General features: G+C 49.4%; 2 protein-coding genes across 2 annotated transcripts in view; one reads left to right on the top strand and one right to left on the bottom strand.

The window, feature by feature from the left end:
* The first annotated feature begins 2,792 nt into the window (after window positions 1-2,792).
* On the top strand, window positions 2,793-18,239 carry LOC310696430 (solute carrier family 25 member 36-A-like). The gene is made up of 7 exons (XM_083481954.1): window positions 2,793-3,124; window positions 13,529-13,705; window positions 13,869-13,946; window positions 14,670-14,770; window positions 15,876-15,942; window positions 16,501-16,784; window positions 16,917-18,239. The coding sequence occupies exons 1-7, from the start codon at window positions 3,084-3,086 to the stop codon at window positions 17,111-17,113; spliced, it is 945 nt and encodes a 314-aa protein (XP_083338080.1). The 5' UTR covers window positions 2,793-3,083; the 3' UTR covers window positions 17,114-18,239.
* Window positions 18,240-18,654: 415 nt separating this feature from the next.
* CLSTN3 (calsyntenin 3) overlaps window positions 18,655-23,113 on the bottom strand; it is a 35,863-nt gene continuing 31,404 nt past the window's right edge. The window contains exons 15-18 of the mRNA XM_083481703.1: window positions 22,728-22,873; window positions 22,483-22,618; window positions 20,910-21,127; window positions 18,655-19,710 (exon numbers count right to left, since the gene is read on the bottom strand). Of these exons, the coding sequence (XP_083337829.1) occupies window positions 19,537-19,710; window positions 20,910-21,127; window positions 22,483-22,618; window positions 22,728-22,873 (674 nt within the window). The 3' untranslated portion in view covers window positions 18,655-19,536. The remainder of the gene's footprint in view (window positions 19,711-20,909; window positions 21,128-22,482; window positions 22,619-22,727; window positions 22,874-23,113) is intronic.

Below are 23,113 nucleotides of genomic sequence, written 5' to 3'. Positions count from 1 at the left end.
TGATATCCCGCCTTTCACTCCCCTTCAGGAGTCTCAAAGCGGCTAACATTCTCCTTTCCCTTCCTCCCCCACAACAAACACTCTGTGAGGTGAGTGGGGCTGAGAGACTTCACAGAAGTGTGACTGGCCCAAGGTCACCCAGCAGCTGCATGTGGAGGAGCGGAGACATGAACCCGGTTCCCCAGATTACGAGACTACCACTCTTAACCACTACACCACACTGGCTCAGTGGTAAAAGTTGGGTCAGCCTAAGGTGCTTTGGCACTTGCGGCAAACCCCAAAATGGTGCGCCCTCCCTGCCAGGGAAGAAGGGGGTGACTGAAGATCTACACCAGGAACAAGACAGGAAGAAAGATTGATACTGGGATCTGCGGCTCTTGAGGATCCTGCCGCATGAGGCGGTCGCCTCACCTTGCCTCCTAGGGAGACTGGCCCTGGGCAGAAGACTCAGCAAGATCTAGCACACCTGGGATCAGCCTGCTGAGCTAGAAAAAGAGCAAACTTTTTAATCATGGAAGAGTTAACTAGGGTTTCCCAAACTTGGGTCTCCAGCTGTTTTTGGACTATAACTCCCATCATCCCTAGCTAACAGGACCAGTGGTCAGTGACAGTGCCGGATTTAGATATAAGCTAAAGAAGCTATAGCTTAGGGCCCCACTCTCTTGGGGGCCCACAAAATATTATAAGGAAAAAAACACGCGGATGTACATTTCCAAAATATAAGATAAAAAACAAATAAAATAAAACCTACGTACAGCAACAGTGTTTTGTGTTGTGTAGGCTCCTATGATGTAAGTAATGGTAAGCCTGCTAGCCTGCTCCCTAAAATATCACAAAAAACAGCGACAATTTGTTGTTGACAAAGGACAGCTGGACACATAAAGGGCCCCATTACCTTCAATACAGTGGTATCTCGGGTTACATACGCTTCAGGTTATGTAACCTTCAGGTAGTGCTTCAGGTTAAGAACTATGCTTCAGGATGAGAACAGAAATCGTGCTCTGGCGGCACAGCGGCAGCAGGAGGCCCCATTAGGTAAAGTGGTGCTTCAGGTTAAGAACAGTTTCAGGTTAAGAACGGACCTCTGAAACGAATTAAGTACTTAACCCGAGGTACCACTGTAGTTTAGGGCCTCATCAAACCTAAATCCGGTCCTGGTCTGGATGATGGGAATAGTAGTCCAAAAGCAGCTGGAGACCCAAGGCTGGGAAACGCTGAGTTAAACCAACAGTCCTTGGTCAGAGTAAGCTACAGAAGTCCATTTCATTCAATGAGAAAAAATATTTGAGAGGTCTATCAAACCCCATTTAATGCTATATCTTGGAATGTTTGCTTACAGAGAAGGGACACTTCCATGTTTGCACTATTGAGGTGCTGCAAAACCCCCCCCCCCCCATTTTGCTGGAACTAAAGTGGTGCTTCTACAGGACTCTGTTATCTGACATTGCCATACACCAGGGCCAATAACTTTCTATACTCAGAATTAAATCTCATTCAGCAGAGGTGTCCTGCTGAAATTACCTCCCTGTGGCTTCTGCCTTCTTTTTAATTACTAGCCCCTCTTCACTGGGGGAGGAAGGGGTACTTTAAAGGTTGGTTTCCTCTCTTAATTTCTACCAGCCCAGATGGCTGGTAGTTTCCGAACATGACATCCCATATTCTTTCCAGTGTACAGTAGTTTGAATGTGACCAGCGGCCACTAGAGGGCAGGGTGTTTCGTTTTTTAAAAAAAATAAAGATTCCAAAATAATAGTTAACCTAAGTCAACTTCTCTTGCTCCACAGTGTATTTCTGAAACAAATAGAATTCCTCTGCATCTGCAGGAGCAGTTTCACTTGAATATGTGACACTTATGCACACTTCAGTGGCTGGGCTCAGAGCCATCCCAGCACCATAATGTTCAGCAGCCCAAAACATCTTGTGTTGTTGTTGAGTCGTGTCTGCCTCTTGGTGACCCCCTGGACCAGAGCACGTCAGGCACTCCTGTCTTCCACTGCCTCCCGCAGTTTGGTCAAACTCATGCTGGTAGCTTCAAGAACACTGTCCACCATCTCCTCCTCTGTCATTCCCTTCTCCTTGTGCCCTCCATCTTTCCCAACATCAGGGTCTTTTCCAGGGAGTCTTCTCTTCTCATGAGGTGGCCAAAGTCTTGGAGCCTCAGCTTCAGGATCTGTCCTTCCAGGGAGCACTCAGGGCTGATTTCCTTCAGAATGGAGAGGTTTGATCTTCTTGCAGTCCATGGGACTCTCAAGAGTCTCCTCCAGCACCAGAATTCAAAAGCATCCATTCTTCGGCGATCAGCCTTCTTGATGGTCCAGCTCTCACTTCCATACATCACTACTGGGAAAACCATAGCTTTAATAATACGGACCTTTGTTGGCAAGGTGATGTCTCTGCTTTTTAAGATGCTTTCCAAGACATCTTAGAACCACAAAAAGGAGCTTCACTCCCCTGAGAAAAGGGCTGAGGAAGATCTGCATCAGGAACAGGACGTGAGGAGACCAGCAGCGCCTCCTGATTGCAGAGGACATCCTAAGTTAAAGTGGGGACTTTCCGGTATCAAATCAGAAACGGGCAAGACTTCTGAAAAATGGGGACACGTGGAAGGTCTGGCTAGGGTACAAAACCACTGTGTTTTAAAAAGAAAAAAAAAGGCAGAGCTAATGATTTGCTGGCTACGTACATTTCTTCTCTGCCCGGGCGGTGCACCAAAAAAGTGAATAATGCAACTTAGTTTGCAGAGTTGCGCCAGAGAGGGCGGCATTTCACGTAGACCTGCGACCCCGCGGGCACTTCTCCGAAGCCAGCCAAGCTCTGGGCGTCTCACACCCAGCCAGGGCTTCGGGAAACCGGAGCAATTCGGCTGAGATCGGAGGCGGGGCAAGCGGCGGCGAGAGGGCGGAGTGGGGGTTCGGGGGGCCGTGCGCGACGAGGGCGGAGCTGCTCGGGACTCAGCCGGAAGCCGGAGGGCGCAAAGCACGCGGCACCCGCCTCGGAGCGCTCACGGGATCGCCTGTGCGCAAAGATCGGCGAGGGAGCCGTGCCTGGTTCTCGACGGCGGCGTTGCGCGGCGCAGAGGAAGGATGCCCCGTCGGAGCACCGCGCTGCACCTCGCGGCCGGCGGGTGAGTAGCCCCGAGGGAGCTTCTGGTGCGCGTCCCAGGCGCGTCTGCTCGTGATCGGTTCCCCGGGACTTGCTTCCGAGGGGAACGGCAGGGCCGGATCCGCCGCGTGCCCATGGGCAAGTCTATCCAAGCCTAGGGCGCCGACCTTAGAGGGGCGCACGACTGACCTTGGAGGGGCACCGTTTTCTACAAGTTCCTTGTTGCCATAAAGTTCTGAAAATAGTTTGCTTTTATAGTTTGAAATGTTTTGTCCTTTCTGTTTTGGAAAAGAGAAGTTTGCAATAATAATCATTGTGGTTGAAGAGATTTCGAGTTGCAGGGTTGGGAATGCGCCGGAATGGCAGCTGCCAGCCATGTTGATCTGGTAGAATCACACAGTTGGGAGGGATCCTTTGGATCAGCCAGTCCCCACGCCATGCAGTGCAGGAATATGCAGCTGACCCTTACGGGGATCGAACCTGCAACCTCGGCCTTGTCTGCGCTGCAGCCAACTGAGTTGTCCAGCTATGTTTCTAGCAAAAAGACAGCCGAGTGCCCAGTTTCTAAAGGAGTGAGGCCCAGTGGCGTAGCGTGGGGGGTGCAGGGGGTGCCGGCCGCACCGGGCGCAACATCGGGGGCTTAGGGTTAGGGGGTGCAAATCCACGGGTTAGGGGGCGCAAATTACTTGCCTTGCCCCGGGTGCTGACAACCCACGCTACGCCACTGGTGAGGCCGGCTCACATGTGTCGGTGTAGTAGCGCTCCTTCTTGTGGGAGGAATGGGGTAGGAGGAATGTGTCAGGATTGTGTGCCAGAAGGAACGGAAAATGTCAGAGGTGCCGAATGCCTTAGCTTCTTTTCTTGGTTCACTGTCGGTTGCTATCTTGGGCCCATTTGTGGTCACCTTCTCTTCCTGGCACATGAGCCATTGCACCATGAATTCCACACACTCCAGTTGTGCGAGGACTGCATGAAATGATCTGCAAGCCTATCCACGTGGGGAAACTTACCACCCATTTAGTGTGACCTGTACGATTCCCAGTCATCTTTACAACAGCCACCAGTATTACTACTGTTGTAATGGTGATGAGAACCTGAGGCTGATGGAAGAAGTGACCTGCCTGAATAAACAGCCCTATGCATGCGTGCCAGGAAGCACTTTGCATTTGTGCAAAAAAAGGAAAAGTTTTTAAGGCACGGAACTGATGATTTATAGAGCCACCTGTCAGTGCATATACTTTACTAAAAAGTGATATTTTAAAATGCAGTACAGTCTAATTAAAAAACAACAAGCAAAAAAATCCACATGAGTTGCGCTCTTTGAGGACCTGCAAAGCAGCAATTGGCTCCTGTGTGCAAGCTTCTTAAAAATAAACTGAGGGTGCACTAACACAAGGAGCCTAAGCGGGCAGGATCAGAGGGAGGGAGCAACGTTAACAGGGGTAACATTGGAGTGGAGTCCCTAAGACGATGGAATGGTGCCTTGTACACCTCCCTCTGGCAACTCCTCCAGCCAAGCTGGTGCCAAACATATTACTACTCTTTATTCCCGTCAGCGAGGAGACACTGCCCAGGCTTGCGCCCCAGGGAGGTCACTTTGGTGCTGCTGTTCGGCTTCACCCTGGAGGCGCACTCCATTGTCTCTCAAGACAGAAAGATGGCAACACCCGCATTAATAACGGGCTTTATCTATTACCGTACCCATAAAATAATAATAATAATAATAATAATAATAATAATAATAATAATAGTAGTAATAATAATTTATTATTTATACCCCGCCCATCTGGCTGGGCCTCCCCAGCCACTCTGGGCGGCTTCCATAGAAACCAAAAATAGAGTAAAATATCACACGTTAAAAACTTCCCTGAACAGGGCTGCCTTAAGATGTCTTCTGAATGTCAGGTAGTTGTTTATCGCTCTGACATCTGCTGGAAGGGCGTTCCACAGGGCGGGCGCCACTACCAAGAAGGCCCTCTGCCTGGTTCCCTGTAGCTTTGCTTCTTGCAGTGAGGGAACTGCCAGAAGGCCCTCGGCGCTGGACCTCAGTGTCCGGGCAGAATGATGGGGGTGGAGACGCTCCTTCAGGTATACTGGACCGAGGCTGTTTAGGGCTTTAAAGGTCAGCACCAACACTTTGAATTGTGCTCGGAAACGTACTGGGAGCCAATGTAATGTTCACATTATCCAGCACCCATCCTAAACTGAGGCTGGCAGTCACAGAGGTCTGCTGAGCTTCTCCTGGTGATAGGATGGAGGAGTTGGACCCGGCAGGTTCGACTCAACTTCTCCCACAGTTGAGATTAGGTAAAGGTAAAGGGACCCCTGACCATTAGGTCCAGTCGTGGCCGACTCTGGGGTTGCGGCGCTCATCTCGCTTTACTGGCCAAGGGAGCCGGCATACAACTTCCAGGTCATGTGGCCAGCATGACTAAGCCGCTTCTGGCAAACCAGAGCAGCGCACGGAAACGCCGTTTACCTTCCCGCTGAAGTGGTACCTATTTATCTACTTGCACTTTGTGCTTTCAAACTGCTAGGTTGGCAGGAGCAGGGACCGAGCAACAGGAGCTCACCCCGTTGTGGGGATTCAAACCGCTGACCTTCTGATCGGCAAGTCCTAGGCTCTGTGGTTTAACCCACAGCTCCACCCGTGTGAGTGTTTAAATGCCTGAACGGGGCTATGTAACTCACAGAATACAGCTTTCTGAGTACAGTGGATGCTCAGGTTATGAATATGATCCGTGTGGGATGCACGTTCGCAACCCGTATCTGCGCAGGTTGCAATTCTGTGCTTCTGTGCATGTGCGACTGCTGAAACCCGGAAGTAACCCATTCCAGTACTTCTGGGTTTCGGCAGTCCGCAACCCGAAAAAACGCAACCTGAAGCGTCTGTAACCCGAGGTATGACTGTACAGAACTTGGATCTGAGCGCAGGATTTTAGTTTAGTGGTGCTGCTGTTGTTGAGGACTCAGCCCTGGGGAAGCTCTTGGGTTCTTGCCTTCATCTGTTCTTCCCCTTAAGTGGAGGCAGAAGCCTCTGGGAAGCCAGCTGCTATTTGTTGTATTAACTGATACAACTGTATTAACTGAAACGTGTAATATCTTGCCGTTCCCTTTGTGTTTATGAGAGTTTGACTTCGCTGTTCCTCTGAGGCCGTGCTCTTATGAATACACTCAGGCAGTGGTATCTACCTCTGAAAAGGGTATTCAAGAGGGCATGTCTTAAATCTGTAGTGTTCACACCTGGGAATGGGTAGTGCTGGGTTGCTGTTTTTCCCCCAGCAGGTGGACTACATTCAAGGTCAAACTGCACATTAAGTTCTTTAAAAACATGCTTAATGCAGCTGCTTTTATTTTAAAGGAAAAAGAGCTGGCTAGTCACTGTTGCTGGTAATGGGAGGCAATTTAATATTGAACGATAAATTACAAGCTTTCCTCTTTTCCTCTGCCCTGCTGCAAAGGCTGGAAAAGAGGGGGGGATCCCTTGAAACCCACCCTCTGGCGCAGTGTTAGAAACTCAAATATACCGTATTTTTCGCTCTATAAGACGCACCAGACCACAAGACGCACCTAGTTTTTGGAGGAGGAAAACAAGAAAAAAAATATTCTGAATCTCAGAAGCCAGAACAGCAAGAGGGATCGCTGCACAGTGAAAGCAGCAATCCCTCTTGCTGTTCTGGCTTCTGGGATAGCTGCACAGCCTGCATTCGCTCCATAAGACGCACACACATTTCCCCTTACTTTTTAGGAGGGGAAAAGTGAGTCTTATAGAGCAAAAAATACGGTATATGCTAGGTGCCAAATGGCCCCCTTAAACCAAGGTTGTAGTTGCCAAAACAAAAAGTCCGGTTGCCATTTTGGGGCAAGACAGCTCTAAAGTCTTATTTTTCAAAGGATGGACTGACTGTGATTGATTCATCTGGCTGGTCCAGATGTCAACCTTGAGCTAAGGTTAAGAGCTTTGAGAACTTAACAGAAGAAAAGTCACTTGATCCAACGACAGTCCGTATGTATATATATTGGCCCATTCCGACTTCTTTTCGTTAAAGGTGACCGCTCAGGCTTCACAGAAAAAAGGAATTTGGTTCCAGAAATTCATTCCGATTGTGCAGATGAAATATAAGCGATAGAGTTCTACAGGATGGAGTATTTGTGTGTGAAAATGGTCCAGATCCAATGATCCCCAAATGTTGGAAATGTCAGGTACCATAGGTGCCAACTCCCTGGGTGCCCGAGCACCCACAAAATTCCCCCTTGAAGGGGCCGGGCACCCACAAAATTCAGTGCCAGGGCCATACATGCTGCATGGCACCCATGGTCATGGGGCCAAGTTGGCACTCCTAGCACCCATCCTGGCACCCAGGCATCTTCACTTGGTTGCAAGTGGTTGAAATGCGCCTGGCTAATTTCAAACCCTGTGTGCCACCCAACCACAAACCCCACCCTTGGTAATTTTGCCAGCTTTGCCTGCCAAGGTAGTGCCATAGCTGACGTTCTTCCAATGTAGTAGAACTTCTGTTGAAATCTGCCGATTCCCACCTGGTTATATCTTCAGGAAAAGCACGGGGCCTTCGTCTCCAGAGACCCTGCACACTATCACAACCTTCTAAATGGCTATATCCAAAGTATCCCTCTGAAGCAGAATGGGAACAACATCTTACCGGGGCCGGGTACAAGAAAATGGGTTCTGCCTGGCAAGTAGGGGCAGCAGGAGCAAGTGGATTTCGGCTACTCCTTTTTCTCTACCAGCTGCTCTGCTTACTCTGAAAACCCGGTTGTCCTCCTTCCTAAGGCGTCCTCAGAACAACTCTAGAAGGTTATTCCTGGCCTAGCCTTCCAACTGCCCAACAGCTGTTCACACCCAGCCTCTCTGACCTGCTACCCTTCTGCTAACTCAAGCTGCGCAGGCGCACATCCCTTGAGACGGCAAAGGGGCTTTGCTTGCAAGAAGCATCTCTGCAAGCTGAGCAGAAGACAGACACAGTTGGTTAAGTCTTTGGTTCGTGGCCAGGTCTCTCCCATCTTCATCTGTCTATATTCTGCGACGGCAGAAGAACGGGAGGCTCAGGGCTGGGCCAGGAAAGGGCATCTAAGGATGTTTCATCTTCTCTCGGCAAACAAGCCCTCTGAACGGAAGGAGAAATAATTGGTTTCTTTCTGCCAGCCTCGTTGCAGGAATTGCTGTATCCATTGGAAACAGTTTCCATGGTGCATTTAAAAAATGTACTTCGTTATTTTCTGCTTTTGGAGGCAACCGTTTCGACGCTGTGCTATCATTTATTTATTTGCAAGAATTGTAAGTGGTGTACACGCTGTACTTATAGTTAAAAGATTTATATGTTTGGCAGAGTTTCCAGGTGGTTTGCAAATGAAAGAAAGGGGGGAGGGGAAGGGGTGATGGAGTTAGGAGACCCTCTTTCTGGCGTTGTGGACACGTCCTAGTCCTGGTTCTCACAAAAATCAAGCGAAATAGTAAACCTGTTTCTGGACAGGTTGTGCTCAGATGCAGGTAGGGAGTTCACAAGGTTGAGCTCTCCTTGCTTTAAAATAAAACAATGCTATCCCCGCAAGCAGAAAGCAAGCACGTCAGGGAAAATGTGTCATCCCGATAATCTAATCATTGGCGCAGAGGGATTGTTGCTTTTGTATGGAAGAGCATCCAGTCGTGTCAGCTCTGCCGGCTTGCTGCCTGAAGTGATACAGGCACCAGCTTGTCTGCTGCTAGTGAGAACATGAATGTATAGGCAGATGTTTCAAGGTATCCAGCTACTGGTTAGTGATCTCATCTCAGCCACTGACTCCCAGTTTCTAACTGTTCGGAAGCTCAGGACGGTTATTCAGAGACAAACAACAACAGCCCTTGCCTACACGAAGAGGTCTGTCAGGGAACTGCCATCGGAGCTAGAGGCGGAGGGAAGGCTCCAGAGGGATGGCGGAGAGGGTCCCAGTAGGGAGAGAGGCAGCCCGTCCGCTGGGGAAGGAAATCAGCGTAACACCAGTAGAGAAGGGGGGCAGATGGGGGAATCGGAGAGAAGGCTCCAAGACTCCTCGCCGGAAACCAGCAGAGAGAGTACGGGTACTCTGCTGCCCACACCCTCCCTGCACAGAAGGCTTCCACGCAGGGAGTCTAGGCGGAGACTAGGCGTCAAGGAACTTTTGTGCTGGAAGAAGTTTAAGAAACGCCCACTGATGGATTCTGCCAGCGACTGAGACAGTCACGATGCTGGAGGCTGTTCAGTCAGAAAGGGTTTAACCAGGTAACCTTGCCAGGAGTGATGGCAACTTACGCACGAGCAACCCCTAAACCCATTACAAGGTCATTCCACAGTACTTCAAAAACTCTTCACGGCAATGACATTTTAAAGCAAGCCTCTGACCATGTGAAGAGTGAGGTGTGGCCACCAGGTTAAAAGCACCCTGGTGGGAGAACTGGATTGTTCCAAGGGGTCCCTGTGGAGCCTGTGTTCAGGGTTAAAAAGTGTGTGCAATGGCTTTGAACACACCCACAGCTGCTCTGTTGCATCACTTGCCAGTGCAAACTTCGTCAAGGCGAATACCCTTCATGAATGTGGAGCGGTAAATCGAGAACCTCTCACCTTGCCAGGATTCGCTCACTCAGCTAATGTCAAACCAAAACCACAGGCTGTTGCTGTCAGTTAAGGGCTGTCCTAGCAAGGGGGCCGGTTGCGTAAAGTGCAAAGCACGTCCCGGCCAAATTGGGGCAGCTCCCGCCGCCGCCTCCAGCTCCCCCTCTCCTCCCCGCGCACTGGCAATGCGTCACACAGACACCCTTTGGATTTGCCAATGATTAGCACACTGACGTCTTGGCTCCGGCCTGCTGTGAGCAGGGCTCCAAAGTCCACAGGGGAGGAGGTGGCACAAACGTCACAGCTTTGCATTCTGGCATTGCCCAACACGCTTCGTTCTGCTGCGAGGCTTCCCCATGTTGCCACAGCCAACGGGCACGGGGTGATCTTTGGAGCCCGGCAAAAGGAACAGATCCTTCTGTATGTTGGAGAGTCACCTCGTCCAATGTAGTAGAGATTGCTTCTAAGCAATCCAGCCTCACGCTGGGAGTTCTCGGCTCAGGTGGCTGCGGTGGAAATGGAAGCCGAGCTGTCTTGATTCCGGATTCATTAATCCAGAGCCGGTTTATGTGGTTCTGGCTGTGCACATAGCTAGCACAACAGCCCCACTGCTCCCTAATATGGATTAACCCCCAATAGAATGCAGCCTTCAAGAGGAAAAAGGATGCCTATTCCTATTGACATCCGACGCCCTTTTTAAATGTGTTGTGGGGGGGTGAGGAGGTTATTCATCATCATCAAACCTTTATTGGCATCACTTACAAACATTCAGAATAAATAGGCCAGTGCGATCTCATCGCCATTTCAACAGTACAGTCATTTGCCAAAGGGAAGAAGAGGCGAGTAATCTATTTCACCTTTGTGAGTCTCCAGCAAGGGCAGGATCCTGTAGCATACTTCGGCGACAAAAAAATAAAATAGAGGAACTTAGCTACTGTCTTGGTAAGCTCCTGGTCTCTCCCCTATAATAAGAAGCATATAACCTCTGTCTCTGGTTTCCATGTTGGGATATGTAGATGGTCTAAAAATTGTTGGCGGTGATCATCAGGCATTTTACATTTAAGGGCCACGTGAGCTGGAGTTTCCACCAGGTGGACATACATGGGCAGATCCTACCTCCTTCTTCCATACCCGCAAACCTACCCAAAGGAGGTTAGAAGGTTTAGAATTGAACCTAGCCAGCGGGGAGGTGGGGGGTTATTGGGTTGTTCTTGTTTCCAGTTTATTATGCATTTTGCGATTTTATATTGTGATTTTATGTTGTGAAACACCCGGGTATAGAGCAGTCTAATAATAATAATAATAATTCCTGGTCTGTCCCAACTCTCTCCTATCTTTGAAATGGAAAATCTCAAATCGTTCCCCAAACGTGCAAATCGATTGGAAAACTTCTCTCCGCCCCCTCTGGATCCTCATTGCAGAATTATACTCTACAACCATATATGTTCGATTCCTGCACTGAGAGAATACTATAAGCATTTATACTAGGCTGTGAATATACAGCCCATTTTGATGCAACTCAGAGCTAGGATGATGGACCCCCCCCCCGAATATTTTTTTGCTTTCCTCGGGGCTTTAGCAAACACCACCACATCCTCATAGTCCTTGCCGTCCTCTTAGTTGGACATCAGAACCGTTTGCTCAAAATCTACAGTTTAATTTCATTCTAATAATGAGATCTATCTTCCACTCCGATATTTCTTTTTACATTTTCTAAATATGAGATGTCCCCCCGTGAAGAAACAGAACTTCCCAGAATATCCCACAAAGCCTCTAACAGCTTGAAGGCAGTGACTCAAAGAGCAAAGGCCGCCTTCGAGAGCGCAAGACTTTCTAAAGAGGCAGCGTTTCAAACCCAATTTGAACATATCTAGATTCCCCGTATTCCTATCTGAGGTCTTTTCAGTTTTTATCTGGTCATACATTGTCCCCCCTTTTTGTCTCCCAGTCTCCTGGTCTAGTTTAAAATGTACATTAACTAGAGAGGCACTGATTCTCCACACCGATAACGAAATTTCAGACAGTTTTGGTGATTCTTGTGGATAGCATTTAGAATTTGGACTGCGTGCCTGGATCGTAATTTGCTTATACTGCCACTGATGTCAGTTGCCCTGTGACCTTCTGGGGAAGGGCAGGTTAAGAAAATCTTAATCAATAGACAAATGGAGCCCCTTCTCATGAGACTTTGGGGGCACTCCTGCTGCGAAGAGCCTTTGAAGCACTTAGGAATGACCTCCTCATGTAGGCAAGGGGTGGTTTGTTTGGTTTTTGCCTCTAAATAACTGTCTTGAGGATAGCCTCCGAACTGTTAGAAACTGGGTGCATAAGCTGGGTGCCAAAGGACAGGGTTGTAGTTGAAACGTTTGGGCAAGATTGCTCTAAAGCCTTATATTTCCAATGATGGACTGACTGTGGTTGATTCTTGGTTAAACACCTGGCTAGTTCAGATGACAACCTTGAGCTAGGTTGAGAATGTTGAGAGCTTAAAGAAGAGAAGTCACTGGATCCGGGGAGAGTCCACATGGGGTAAATTGAAGACAAGCTGCAACAATTAACTATAATGTCGTTCACTACTCCTGCTCAGGCTGCACAGAAAAAGCAATTTCATTCCTGAAATTCATTCTGATTGTGCAGATAAATGATTAAAACGGTCAGAATTCTACAGGATTAAGTGTGTGAAAACAGTCGAGATCCAATGATCACCAGGCGTGAGACGTCATGCAACATCCTGGCGTCCAGGCATCTTTTTTAAAAAATAAATTTTTATTAAGTTTTACATTTTAAACATCAAAATATCATAGCAAATAACAACAACAAAATTACAGTTCCAAAATTTCCCCCTCCACGACTTCCATCAACTTCCTCTTCTGGTTTTTTATACATACAGTGGTGCCTCGCAAGACGAAAAGAATTCGTTCCGCGAGTCTTTTCGTCTTGCGAAGCACGGTCCGTCACAACTGCGCCTCTTCAGGCGGCTTTTTAAAAAAAGCGCAAGACGTTTTCGTCTTGCGAAGCAAGCCCATAGGGAAATTCGTCTAGCGAAGCAACGCAAAAACGGAAAACCCTTTCGTCTAGCGAGTTTTTCGTCTTGCGAGGCATTCGTCTTGCGGGGCACCACTGTATTAACTTCTCCCGCTTGTTTTGATATATCTTAATTTTAAGATAGGGACGCGGGTGGCGCTGTGGGTTAAACCACAGAGCCTAGGACTTGCTGATCAGAAGGTCGGCAGTTCAAATCCCCGCGACGGGGTGAGCGCCCATTGTTCGGTCCCAGCTCCTGCCAACCTAGCAGTTCCAAAGCACGTCAAAGTGCAAGTAGATAAATAGGTACCGCTCCGGCGGGAAGGTAAATGGTGTTTCCGTGTGCTGCTCTGGTTCACCAGAAGCAGCTTAGTCATGCTGGCCACATGACCCAGAAGCTGTCTGCGGACAAACGCCGGCTCCCTTGGCCTATAGAGCAAGATGAGTGCGCAACCCCAGAGTCGTCCGCGACTTGACCTAACGGTCAGGGGTATCTTTAGCTAATTTTCAGATCTTTAAATTAATTATTATTATACTCTTCTCCTTTTCACATCATCATTATAATTCCTGTTGTTGTTGTTGTTTTTTTAATTGTAAATGTTTAGTCAAAACCTGCTAGTGGCTCCATATCTTTACCTTGTTTCTGTAGGTATAACATAAATGGTTCCCAGTCTTTCTTAAAATCTCTGTTGCCCTTTTCTCGAATTCCTAGGCATCTTCACTTAGTTGCTGGTGGCCAATTATCGGGTGCCTGGCTAATTTTGAACACTGCCTCTGAACCTTGCCCTGACATTGCATTTCCTCTTCCCTCTTCCCAGATTTGGTGGCACGGCTGGAGCCATCTTGACCTGCCCTTTGGAGGTGGTGAAGACCCGCCTGCAGTCTTCCTCGCTGGCCGTGAGGCCGCTGTGCCTTCCTGCAGTGCAGATGCAAGGAGTGAACGGAGCACTGATCCGCCCCGGACTGCCCTCCATAGGGGCTCTTCAGCTCTTGAGGTGAGCGGCCAAGACAGGAATAGCTGTGGGGGATCCTTGTGAGGTTCCGATGGGTGGGATTCCCTTGTTTTGTACCTCTGTTTGCGGTGGCGGCAGTAGCTTTTCCTGCCCCCCGAGATAGAGGGCGGAAACTGACCTGCTCGTTCGTTCTCTCCTTTCACAGAACCATCCTAGAGAAAGAAGGAATCCGCTCCCTCTTCCGAGGCCTGGGGCCCAATCTAGTCGGAGTTGCACCTGCCAGGTAAAATCGTGTTTACAAGGGCAGGGCTCCTGTTACTGGTTCCCCAAGCGGAACTTTCACAGGGATTCTTGTTGAAATCAACCCTCAAAAGGGTCCAGAAATCTCCTGCTAGGGTTGGGTGATACCTGGTTTTCAACATCGTGATAGAGCACCAGCTAAACATCATGATATATCGCGATGTCTGAAATAAGGATGGAGCTATATAGAGGCAATAGCTGGCTTCATGGTTTTCCGGCACTGTGATTTTTGCATAGCACACCCACCCACCCTGATTCATGATATATTTCCAGGTCAAAAACTATGAAACCCATATCACGATATGGGCTAAAGGGGGACACATCTGAGACCCAGGACCTTGTGCAGTCTGCTGGTGGGTGACCAAACAATAGGTTTTTTTTATATTATACAAAGTTTATTTTATATTATGCAATGGCTCAAACGGCCTCTGAGCCTTTTCAATGCTTTTCCTGTAAACAGCAGATCATTGTTCGTACAGAGCAGAATCCGGAGGAGAGACAGCAAGCATGCAAATGAGCATTTCTGGCCACCACAGACGTCACATTCACATGGGAAGGAATCGAGAGCTGCTTTCAGCCTTTAAACCCCCCGAATCTGGGCAAGAGCACAGGCTTAGCTGGGCAAATCTAGAGCAGATTGCTTGTTGTTGCTTCTGTGGGTTAAGTAGCTTAAAAGGACTCAATTCCTTTCCCTCCCCTTTTCCAGAGCCATTTATTTTGCTGCATATTCGGGCGCCAAGGAAAAACTCAACACGGTGTTCGCGCCAGAGTCTAAGAAGGTTCACATGCTTTCGGCAGCCTGTGCAGGTAAAATGTACATCTGTTTGGGTATCCTCGGGTCATTTCACCTGTTGTGTTCCGAGCTTTGAAGAAAGGTCAAGAGAACGTGTTTTAAAAAAATAAATATGATTTACTGCGGCAAGGAGTAAAGGAAGACTCCTAGATACACACTTGTGCATGTGTGCTACGCAAAAGCAGACGGCGTTACAGAGCAGCACTGCTTACCTGACCTCCTGGTTATGTCACTGCAGCACAGCTGGAGGGAGAGGAGCATGGCAGTAGCATGGTTGGCATGGTAGATCCCACACTGCTGGCGCATTTGCAGTGTGACAACCTTGCCACTGACTGCTGCACCTTTCTCTGCCCAGTGTGCTGCAGCAACTTCAGCTGGAGTTCAGATGAGTGGCATAACCGCACACCTTCAAATTCTGGGGTTACACATGTTGGAAAGCTGCAGCTGGCAGCGGGTTGTATATATGTGGCAAAGCAGGGATGCGTACCATCTTCATATATGCCTCCTAATACAGTGGCACCTCGGTTTTGGAACGTCTCCATTGACGGACATTTCGGTTTTCGAATGTTGTAAACCCAGAAGTAAATGCTTCGGTTTTTGAATGCGCCTCAGAAGTCGAACCGGAAACGCAACTTCTATATTGAGTTTTCCATTTTGAGACTTCCATACTGAGTTTTTGGTTTTCGAACGTTTCGGAACTCGAATGGTCTTCCAGAATGGATTACGTTCAAAAACCGAGCTACCACTATATGGGTGAATACATTTTCTTCCTTGCATTTGTGAAGGGGACCTTTCAGGTTTGAAGCAGCCCGTTGCCTCCTTCTTTCTGCTTTAAGTGCTAAGAAATGAGGTCAGGCAGAGGTGGTGAATGACAAAGGGGAAGGCAGAGCGAAAGCGAAAATCCATGGGTGGAACTCACAGTCTGAGTTAAGCTCTTGCACAGCCGCCACTGAAATCTATGTAACAGTTAAGCTTGTAATTTCATCCCATTGAGATCCGCTGGATATGAAAACTTTGGATTAGACGCCAGAGAACCTCAGAACAGGTCCCTGCAAATTGCAAATGTCTTCCGCAAAGCACAAGTTTCACCTTGGTACCTTTAACTTCTCCTTCCTGCAGGAGTCACTTCTTCCACTTTGACAAACCCCATCTGGCTGGTGAAGACCAGAATGCAGCTGGAAGCCAGGTAAGGAAATCCTGGCTGCTTACCAGTTCATAACATTGTTTTGAGCCACCGGGACTGGCAGAATTTGATTCTGGACATAATGGAAGACTGGTAGGCAAGACAAGCCACTTGCACATAATGGCAGGAGGGCAATTGGGTGTATGCTGCAATTCCACCGAAGCTCAGAATTTGGCACGGAGCACAGAATTCTGTTGCCTAAGAACCTGAGTCTCTCCTCCCCCCCTTAACCTCTTTGAAGTTGCAAATGAATATGCAAAAGCATGCCCAATGCCAGGTGCATCTCAGTAGCCAAACGAGTTCTGGGTCAGATTTCACATGGTTAGAAGGTGGGGCAATAATCCTCCTGCCCCCTCCCTGACTAGAAGCCAAATCAAGCATGCAGAATAGGAAACAACAAACATGCACAGTGTCTCTTGATTTCTGCGATTTGTACAGGTTGCAGAATTCAGTTTCTCGGAATTCAAGTTGCCATGGCATAACATTTCATTTATATTGCAGTTTAGTGCATTAAATGAGAGGAGCTCAGCAGTTCCCGACTGCGTTTTCTGTTCTCTGCAGGGCCAAAGACGAGCGACGCACCAGCGGCTTCCAATGCGCCATGCGCATTTATCACACGGAGGGCTTGCGAGGCTTTTACCGCGGGATCACTGCCTCGTACGCTGGCGTCTCTGAAACCATCATCCATTTTGTAATCTACGAGGCCCTGAAGCAGCGAATCAGAGAGCATCAGTCGTTCCTGACTCCGAGTCCTGTCTTTTCCCCAAGCAGCCAGGACTTCCTTGGGCTGATGGCAGCAGCCGCCGTTTCCAAAACATGTGCCTCATGTATTGCCTACCCACACGGTGAGCTGCTCTGTGTTCCAGGCTCTCTCTCTCCCCCCCCCCCCCACAAACCTGTCTGCCCAGAACTGGAGGGGCTTTCTCCAGAGGACTGGATAACTAATCTCTTTTCTCTTTCCTTCCTGCTCCCTGCAGAGGTCATCCGGACGCGGCTGAGAGAAGAGGGTTCGCGTTACCGCTCCCTTGTCCAAACTCTGCAGCTTGTGGTCCGGGAAGAGGGCCCTGGCGCTCTTTACCGTGGGCTCCTAACTCATCTGACCCGCCAGATCCCCAACGCGGCGATCGTCATGGTCACCTATGAACTGATCATTCATTTGGCAACCAAAATGTGATGTTTCCCCCTCCCTGAGAATTGGCTATTGTTGGCATGTGCCTTTAGGAATGTGAAGCCTTGATAACGATGATCACATTTCCCCGTTCCATGGTTCGATGAAAGCTGGTGGCCTGTCTGTAAACTTTTGTTTGCGAGCCTCGGTAACTGAAGGATGGCTTCAACTGTGCTGGGCCTCTCATCAGGCACCTTAAAAGACATCAGTGGGCAAGGGACCACTCAGAGATGCAGTTGGACAGATGCAAGAGTTTTACATGCAGAAGGAACAGTGCAGAAATGTATGCGTACGGAGGGCGGCTCGGCTGGCAAACGCTCTTCCCCAGTCCCCCTGCCTGGCCAGGCTCCAGTGTGCTGGTTGTGCAATTTAGGGCAGAGGAGGAATGCGTTCTGCTCTACTTCCCCTGTGGCCCAAGTCCGGCTTGCCAGTTGGCCAGGAAGACAGAGGGCTTGTACGGAAACCACGTAAAATGAAAGAAAAGCACCAGGGAATTTTCTCCAGGAAGCGGAGCGGTGCATCAGTGGTTAGTCTCAAAGGGAGGACTCCCCTGGCAGTGACACCCTGCAATGGGCCTCCCACTCTTGCCGAAGACATTGATCTTTCCCTCCTTCCCTTTTGAGTTTGCCGCTGGCAACTTGCCATCTCCTGAAGGCAGGCAGGAGGACAGCTGTGCCCTTGGAAGTTCAGGGTCAGCTCCTCGCCCCTGCTCACGGAAGCACAGAAGCAACATGGTCAAAGAGCCCTGGGGGTTGTGGTCCCTGCTGTAAAGAGAAACGGTTCGCTGTTGACAACTGGCAGGCTTACTTTCTATTGCCCTGCTTATGTATGTATTCCACTGTAGAGCTTGCCTCCCTAACAGGAGGGTCATGGGGAGAACAAAGGCATCTAGGATGGGGTATATTTCAAGGGGGCAGGAGGTTGCTGCGCTGCGATGGGGTGAAGGGCAGCCTGACGGTGAAATTTGGTGTGTCCTCCTGGTCATAGCTTTATGGGGGTTCACTGACTTCTGACTCCATTTGTTGCATACGAGTAAGGATGCAACACATTATTAGACAAACCGAAATTATTATATGTTTTAAGTTAATGTTTCTTTGTGTTTTTTAATAAAGTATTTTATTAAAAAAACAACCACCAATGTTAACACAGTTCTATTTGGTAGAGTATGAGACTCTTTTAATTTCAGGGTTCTGGGTTTGAGCACCAAGCTAAGCAAAAGATTCCCGCATTGCAGGGGGCTGGACTAGATGACTCTGGTAGTCCCTCCCAACTCCACAATTCTCTGATTGCTCTTTACTAGGATCTGGTACCAGACTCTTCTACATTGTTAAGACTCGTCCAGGAGCCCAGAGGATGGGGAGACCCTCTTATTGAACCATTGCAGGAAGCAACCATTGGGGAAACCAAATCCTTTTCTTACTAATGAGATATTGGAAGACCCTCAGCCTTTATCCCTTTTCTATTCTTGTAATTACTACATGGGGTGGAGAAGTTATTAAAAGAAGAAAGCCATCTCACTGAAGGAAGAACGCCCATTATTCCAGACCTTACATTTTTAAATCCTTTTTTATTTTAAAATCTGCTCCATTTTTCTTCTTCACATCATGTATTTCCTTCACTCGTTATTGGAATATTATTGACAATTTTACAAAGCGACACAAGCTGCAGGTCTTTTTTGTTTGTTTGTTTCTTTGCATCAAACAAGAAAACAAGAATGAACCTCAAACAACGACATTGAAAAAATATACAATATATATATATATAGTATCTTGGGGCGTTTTGTCGTACCCCTGGGTTTGCTGCCGCAGCCCCAATTCCCGGTCCTCTCCCTTTTTTATCATGCCAATCCAGTTTATCCTTCTCTGGAGCGAAGGGGGTCCTCTGCCGGAGACCAGAGTTAGGGGGCTCTGCCCCACTTGAGCTGAAGCAAGCGGCTGGAGAGGTGGGAGGAGCCAAGGTCCTGGTCAAAGAGAGGCTCCTCCCCCTGGGCGCTGCTATCGAAGGGCAGCAGACAGAACAGTGGGCCTAGGCTGGGGCAAGGTCAAGCGGACATCTCAAGAGCCAGATTTTATTTTGGGGAGGGGGCCAAATCTGAGGCACCAGGCACCATTAATCCACCGTGATGCTCTTGCACAGCTTCTGTTCCATTTTAAAGACACTTGCGCAGGAGAACTTCCCGGTGGATTGTGCTCCGTGTTAATTCGTGGGAAGGGAAGGTGCCAATTGGATTCTCTGCCTCATGCGCCAAAATCTCATGTCTTGGGGGTCGGCCTCCGCTGTGCAAATACAAGAGGTCTGGAGAATGCAGGGCGGGGGGTGGGAAGAGGAAGGGGGGGAGGCCAGACACATACCCCCACCCCCCAGGGACTAAACATAAGCAGGACCTCCCTCTCTCGCTGGCGTTCCTCTCCCCCATCCATCGCATGCCTCTAGAAGCGGCAAGGGGCATCGTGCTTGCCCACAATGCGCTGGTCATCGGCCACGTCGCTGCCTGGGCTGTCCGGTGATTCAGAGTCACTGCTTTCCTCTTCCTCCTCTTCAGCTACTTCTCTGACGGTCGACCCAGAAGCTTCTGCTGCCCTCTCCTGGCAGCTCTGGTATGACTAGAAAGAGAAGGTAAAAAGGTAAAGGACCCCTGGATAGTTAAGTCCAGCGACTATGGGATGTGGCACTCATCTTGCTTTCAGGCCGAGGGAGCTGGCGTTTGTCCACAGACAGCTTTCCGGGTCATGTGTCCAGCATGACAAAACCGCTTCTGGTGCAATGAAATACAGTGACGGAAACCAGAGCACAAGGAAACGCCGTTTACCTTCCCAATGCAGTGGTACCTATTTATCTACTTGCACTGGCATGCTTTTGAACTGCTAGGTTGGCAGGAGCTGGGACTGAGCAACGGGAGCTTACCCCGTCATGGGGATTCTAACCGCCGACCTTCTGATCGGCAAGCCCAAAGGGCTCAGTGGTTTAGACCACAGCACAAGCTGCGTCCCTAAAGAGAAGGAGGAAGTGACACTCGAGCAAAAGGCTTGGAATAGCCAGGGAAAAGGCCAGAATGATTTTGGCTGGCTGGCTGGCTGAAGGCAGGCTGAGAGATGCCTTGGACAGAACCGTAGCTACGGGGAGGCTAGCCTGGGTTTTTTTTTTGCCCCCGTTGAAGCCTTCAGAGGGGTGCCCCTGAGACTCCCAGCCTATGTGTGTGTGTACACAAATGTGTGCGAAGGGAGTGCCAAACTGGGTCTTTGACCGAGGTGAAATAAAGCCTAGTTTCGCCCCACCTTGGACTCCAGTGCTGTGGGGCACAAGACCCTCTTGAGGTGACTGTGCTGTAAGATCTGGACTCACTCCCAACGGTGTAGTGTTGGTTGTCGCCGCCTAGGGCAGGCGCACGTACTGGGTATGGGGGGGGTCCAGCTCAGCCCTCCCCACTGCAGTGACCCCATTGGAACAAGGGGGGAGCCTGGCTGGCCAACATGGCCCTTGGCTGGTGAAGAGGAGCACTGGACTGCGCTTCTCTGGGGTCACCTGCATGGCTGCACCTGGTTTGTGCCCCCTGAAAAGTTGTGCACCCGGGGCCACGGCACCACTGGCACACCCACAATATGCCCCTGCTCTCCATCTAGATTCAGGTGTAAATGTATGAATAAATCATATTTCTTAAAGCTACAACAGCCTCTGCCACGTCTTCAATTCTCCAAAGGAGCACAGACCCCTGGGATCACATGCACGGCTCGGCACTGATTGGTGTTGCCTGCAACACTGGTGTCAGAAGTGGAGTCTTTCCTGCCCTGCTCCCTCCACTCACCTCCATGGGGTTGACGATGATGGTGAGAGCGGAGTCGTCCCAGAACATCTCGCTCTCCTTGGCCTGGGCTCCTCCGTGGCTCTCCGCGGACTCGCCTGTGCCCTCGCGCTCGCCCCCTCGCCTGTGCAAGGAGTGGATGCGTAGGACGCCCAGGATCACCATGAGGGCCAGGAAGCCCACACAGACCACAATGATGATGGTGGCAGCGCTGGGGACCACTGTGGGAAAAGAGAAAGGGGGAGGATAAAGCCAGTTTGTTTCGTGGCTGCCCACGGAGGAGCTAGGATGTGGTTCCGGAGGGCAGGCTCTTCGTTGCAGAAGCTGCATATGCCACACTTCAACGGGACACCCTCCCTAGAACCTGCCGCTCCCAAGATGTGGAGATGGCCGGTGGTTTAGAGGCCTGTCGAAAAGGAGTAAGAGGATTCTATGGAGAACCGGTCTAGCACCCATGGGAGCTAAATGGAGCTTCCAGGTTCAGAGACACTATATCTGCATACAGTAAGGCAGTTCTTCTGCCTTTCACTCATCGAGAGTACAGATATCCTGCCATAGATTCCTAGTATCACCCCAGGCCTTTGCCTTGGCTCTTTTCAGCTGGTATTCCAATGATCTCCAGTTTCTCCTTTCATGTACTACTTAATATACATTGGCGGCCTGCCCTTTCCTGAAAGCTCAAGCGTATATAAAACAGATCAGCTGCTAAGGAAAAGGCACACAAGCCATTTAGGGCTTTAGAGGTAAAAATAGCATCTTGAATATTGGGAGTCCCTGCCCTGGGTAGTGTGCCTAGATACCTCACTGACAGCACCGAGGTTAAAGCCTTATTGCTTGAAAAAACATTTATCTGGCTGTCCCAAGTCAAAGGGAGAAGTAACAAGGTACAGTGGTACCTCGGGTTAAGAACTTAATTCGTTCTTAACCTGAAACTGTTCTTAACCTGAGGTACCACTTTAGCTAATGGGGCCTGCCGCTGCCGCAGCACCGCTGCTGTGCGATTTCTGTTCTTATCCTGAAGCAAAGTTCTTAACCCAAGGTAATATTTATGGGTTAGCGGAGTCTGTAACCTGAAGCGTCTGTAACCCGAGGTACCACTGTATTTTTCGCTCTATAAGACGCACCAGACCACAAGACGCACGTAGTTTTTGGAGGAGGAAAACAAGAAAAAAAATATTCTGACTCTCAGAAGCCAGAACAGCAAGAGGGATCACTGCGCAGTGAAATCAGCAATCCCTCTTGCTGTTCTGGCTTCTGGGATAGCTGCGCAGCCTGCATTCGCTCCATAAGACGCACACACATTTCCCCTTACTTTTTAGGAGGGAAAAAGTGAGTCTTATAGAGCAAAAAATACGGTACTTGGTAAGAACTCTTCTTTGTTTATCTGCTTCTTGGCATCCCACTGTGGCGGGATAGGATTCTCTGAACCCCGACACCTGGACTAAAGTAAAATACACTGGGGATCCAGTCACAGACCTAATCAACTTTGACCCTGAAATTAAGTGTGCCACCCTCTCTCACCCCCCTTTTCTCAGTCAACCTGCCACTTCACAGTAGCGTATCAATCGGTACGTACTGGAGTTGCGGTGGGGGCTTGCCAGGCTGTGGCCAGAAAGTTCTGGAGGCAGATGGTGTCCACGGTGCATGAACTGCTGAGCGCTCATAATGTGGTTCGGGTGAGCGGCTCTGTTCATGTTGTGAAGGACGTTGACCTGCAATGAGAAACCCGTAGTCAGGATTCTTGGTTCCAGGCTGTTAACACCCACCTCAGCCGCAGCCCGATTCGCAGACATTTTGAATTTCGCGCCCTCCCTTGCTTACCTCAACGGTGAACTCGTTGCTGGAGTAACGGCCGTTCATCTCGGTGCAAGAAAGGCGGAACTTCCTCTCATAAAGGGCGGCGCCATGATGGATGCAATAGGAGACTTGGCGAAGGATCTCCTCATAGACAGCAATGCTCTCCACGCCTAGAAATGGGGAAAGATACCCAGGCGGAGGTCAGGGGTGCGAGGGGAGGGTTAAAGCTTCCAAGCTGGCTGAGATCAGGCTTTGCAATATAAACTAAACTTCCCATGCAAAACCCTGCATTGTCACTGCAAAACAGAGGGTGCTGAAAGTGCATATAAGTGCTTAAATTCTCCCTTGCAAGTTAGGTAAGGTAAAGGGACCCCTGACCATTAGGTCCAGTCGTGGCCGACTCTGGGGTT

The sequence above is a fragment of the Podarcis liolepis genome, assembly GCF_965112155.1.
Source record: "Podarcis liolepis genome assembly, chromosome: 17".
NCBI lineage: Eukaryota > Metazoa > Chordata > Lepidosauria > Squamata > Lacertidae > Podarcis > Podarcis liolepis.
This window is presented reverse-complemented; position numbering and strand designations above follow the sequence as displayed.

Bases quoted from the DNA above. Each gene is read 5' to 3' on its own strand.
- LOC310696430 (XM_083481954.1), top strand. From the start codon at position 3,084: ATGCCCCGTCGGAGCACCGCGCTGCACCTCGCGGCCGGCGG. The intron at 3,125-13,528 runs GTGAGTAGCCCC...CCCTCTTCCCAG, and splicing joins CTGCACCTCGCGGCCGGCGG to ATTTGGTGGCACGGCTGGAG. The intron at 16,785-16,916 runs GTGAGCTGCTCT...TGCTCCCTGCAG, and splicing joins ATGTATTGCCTACCCACACG to AGGTCATCCGGACGCGGCTG.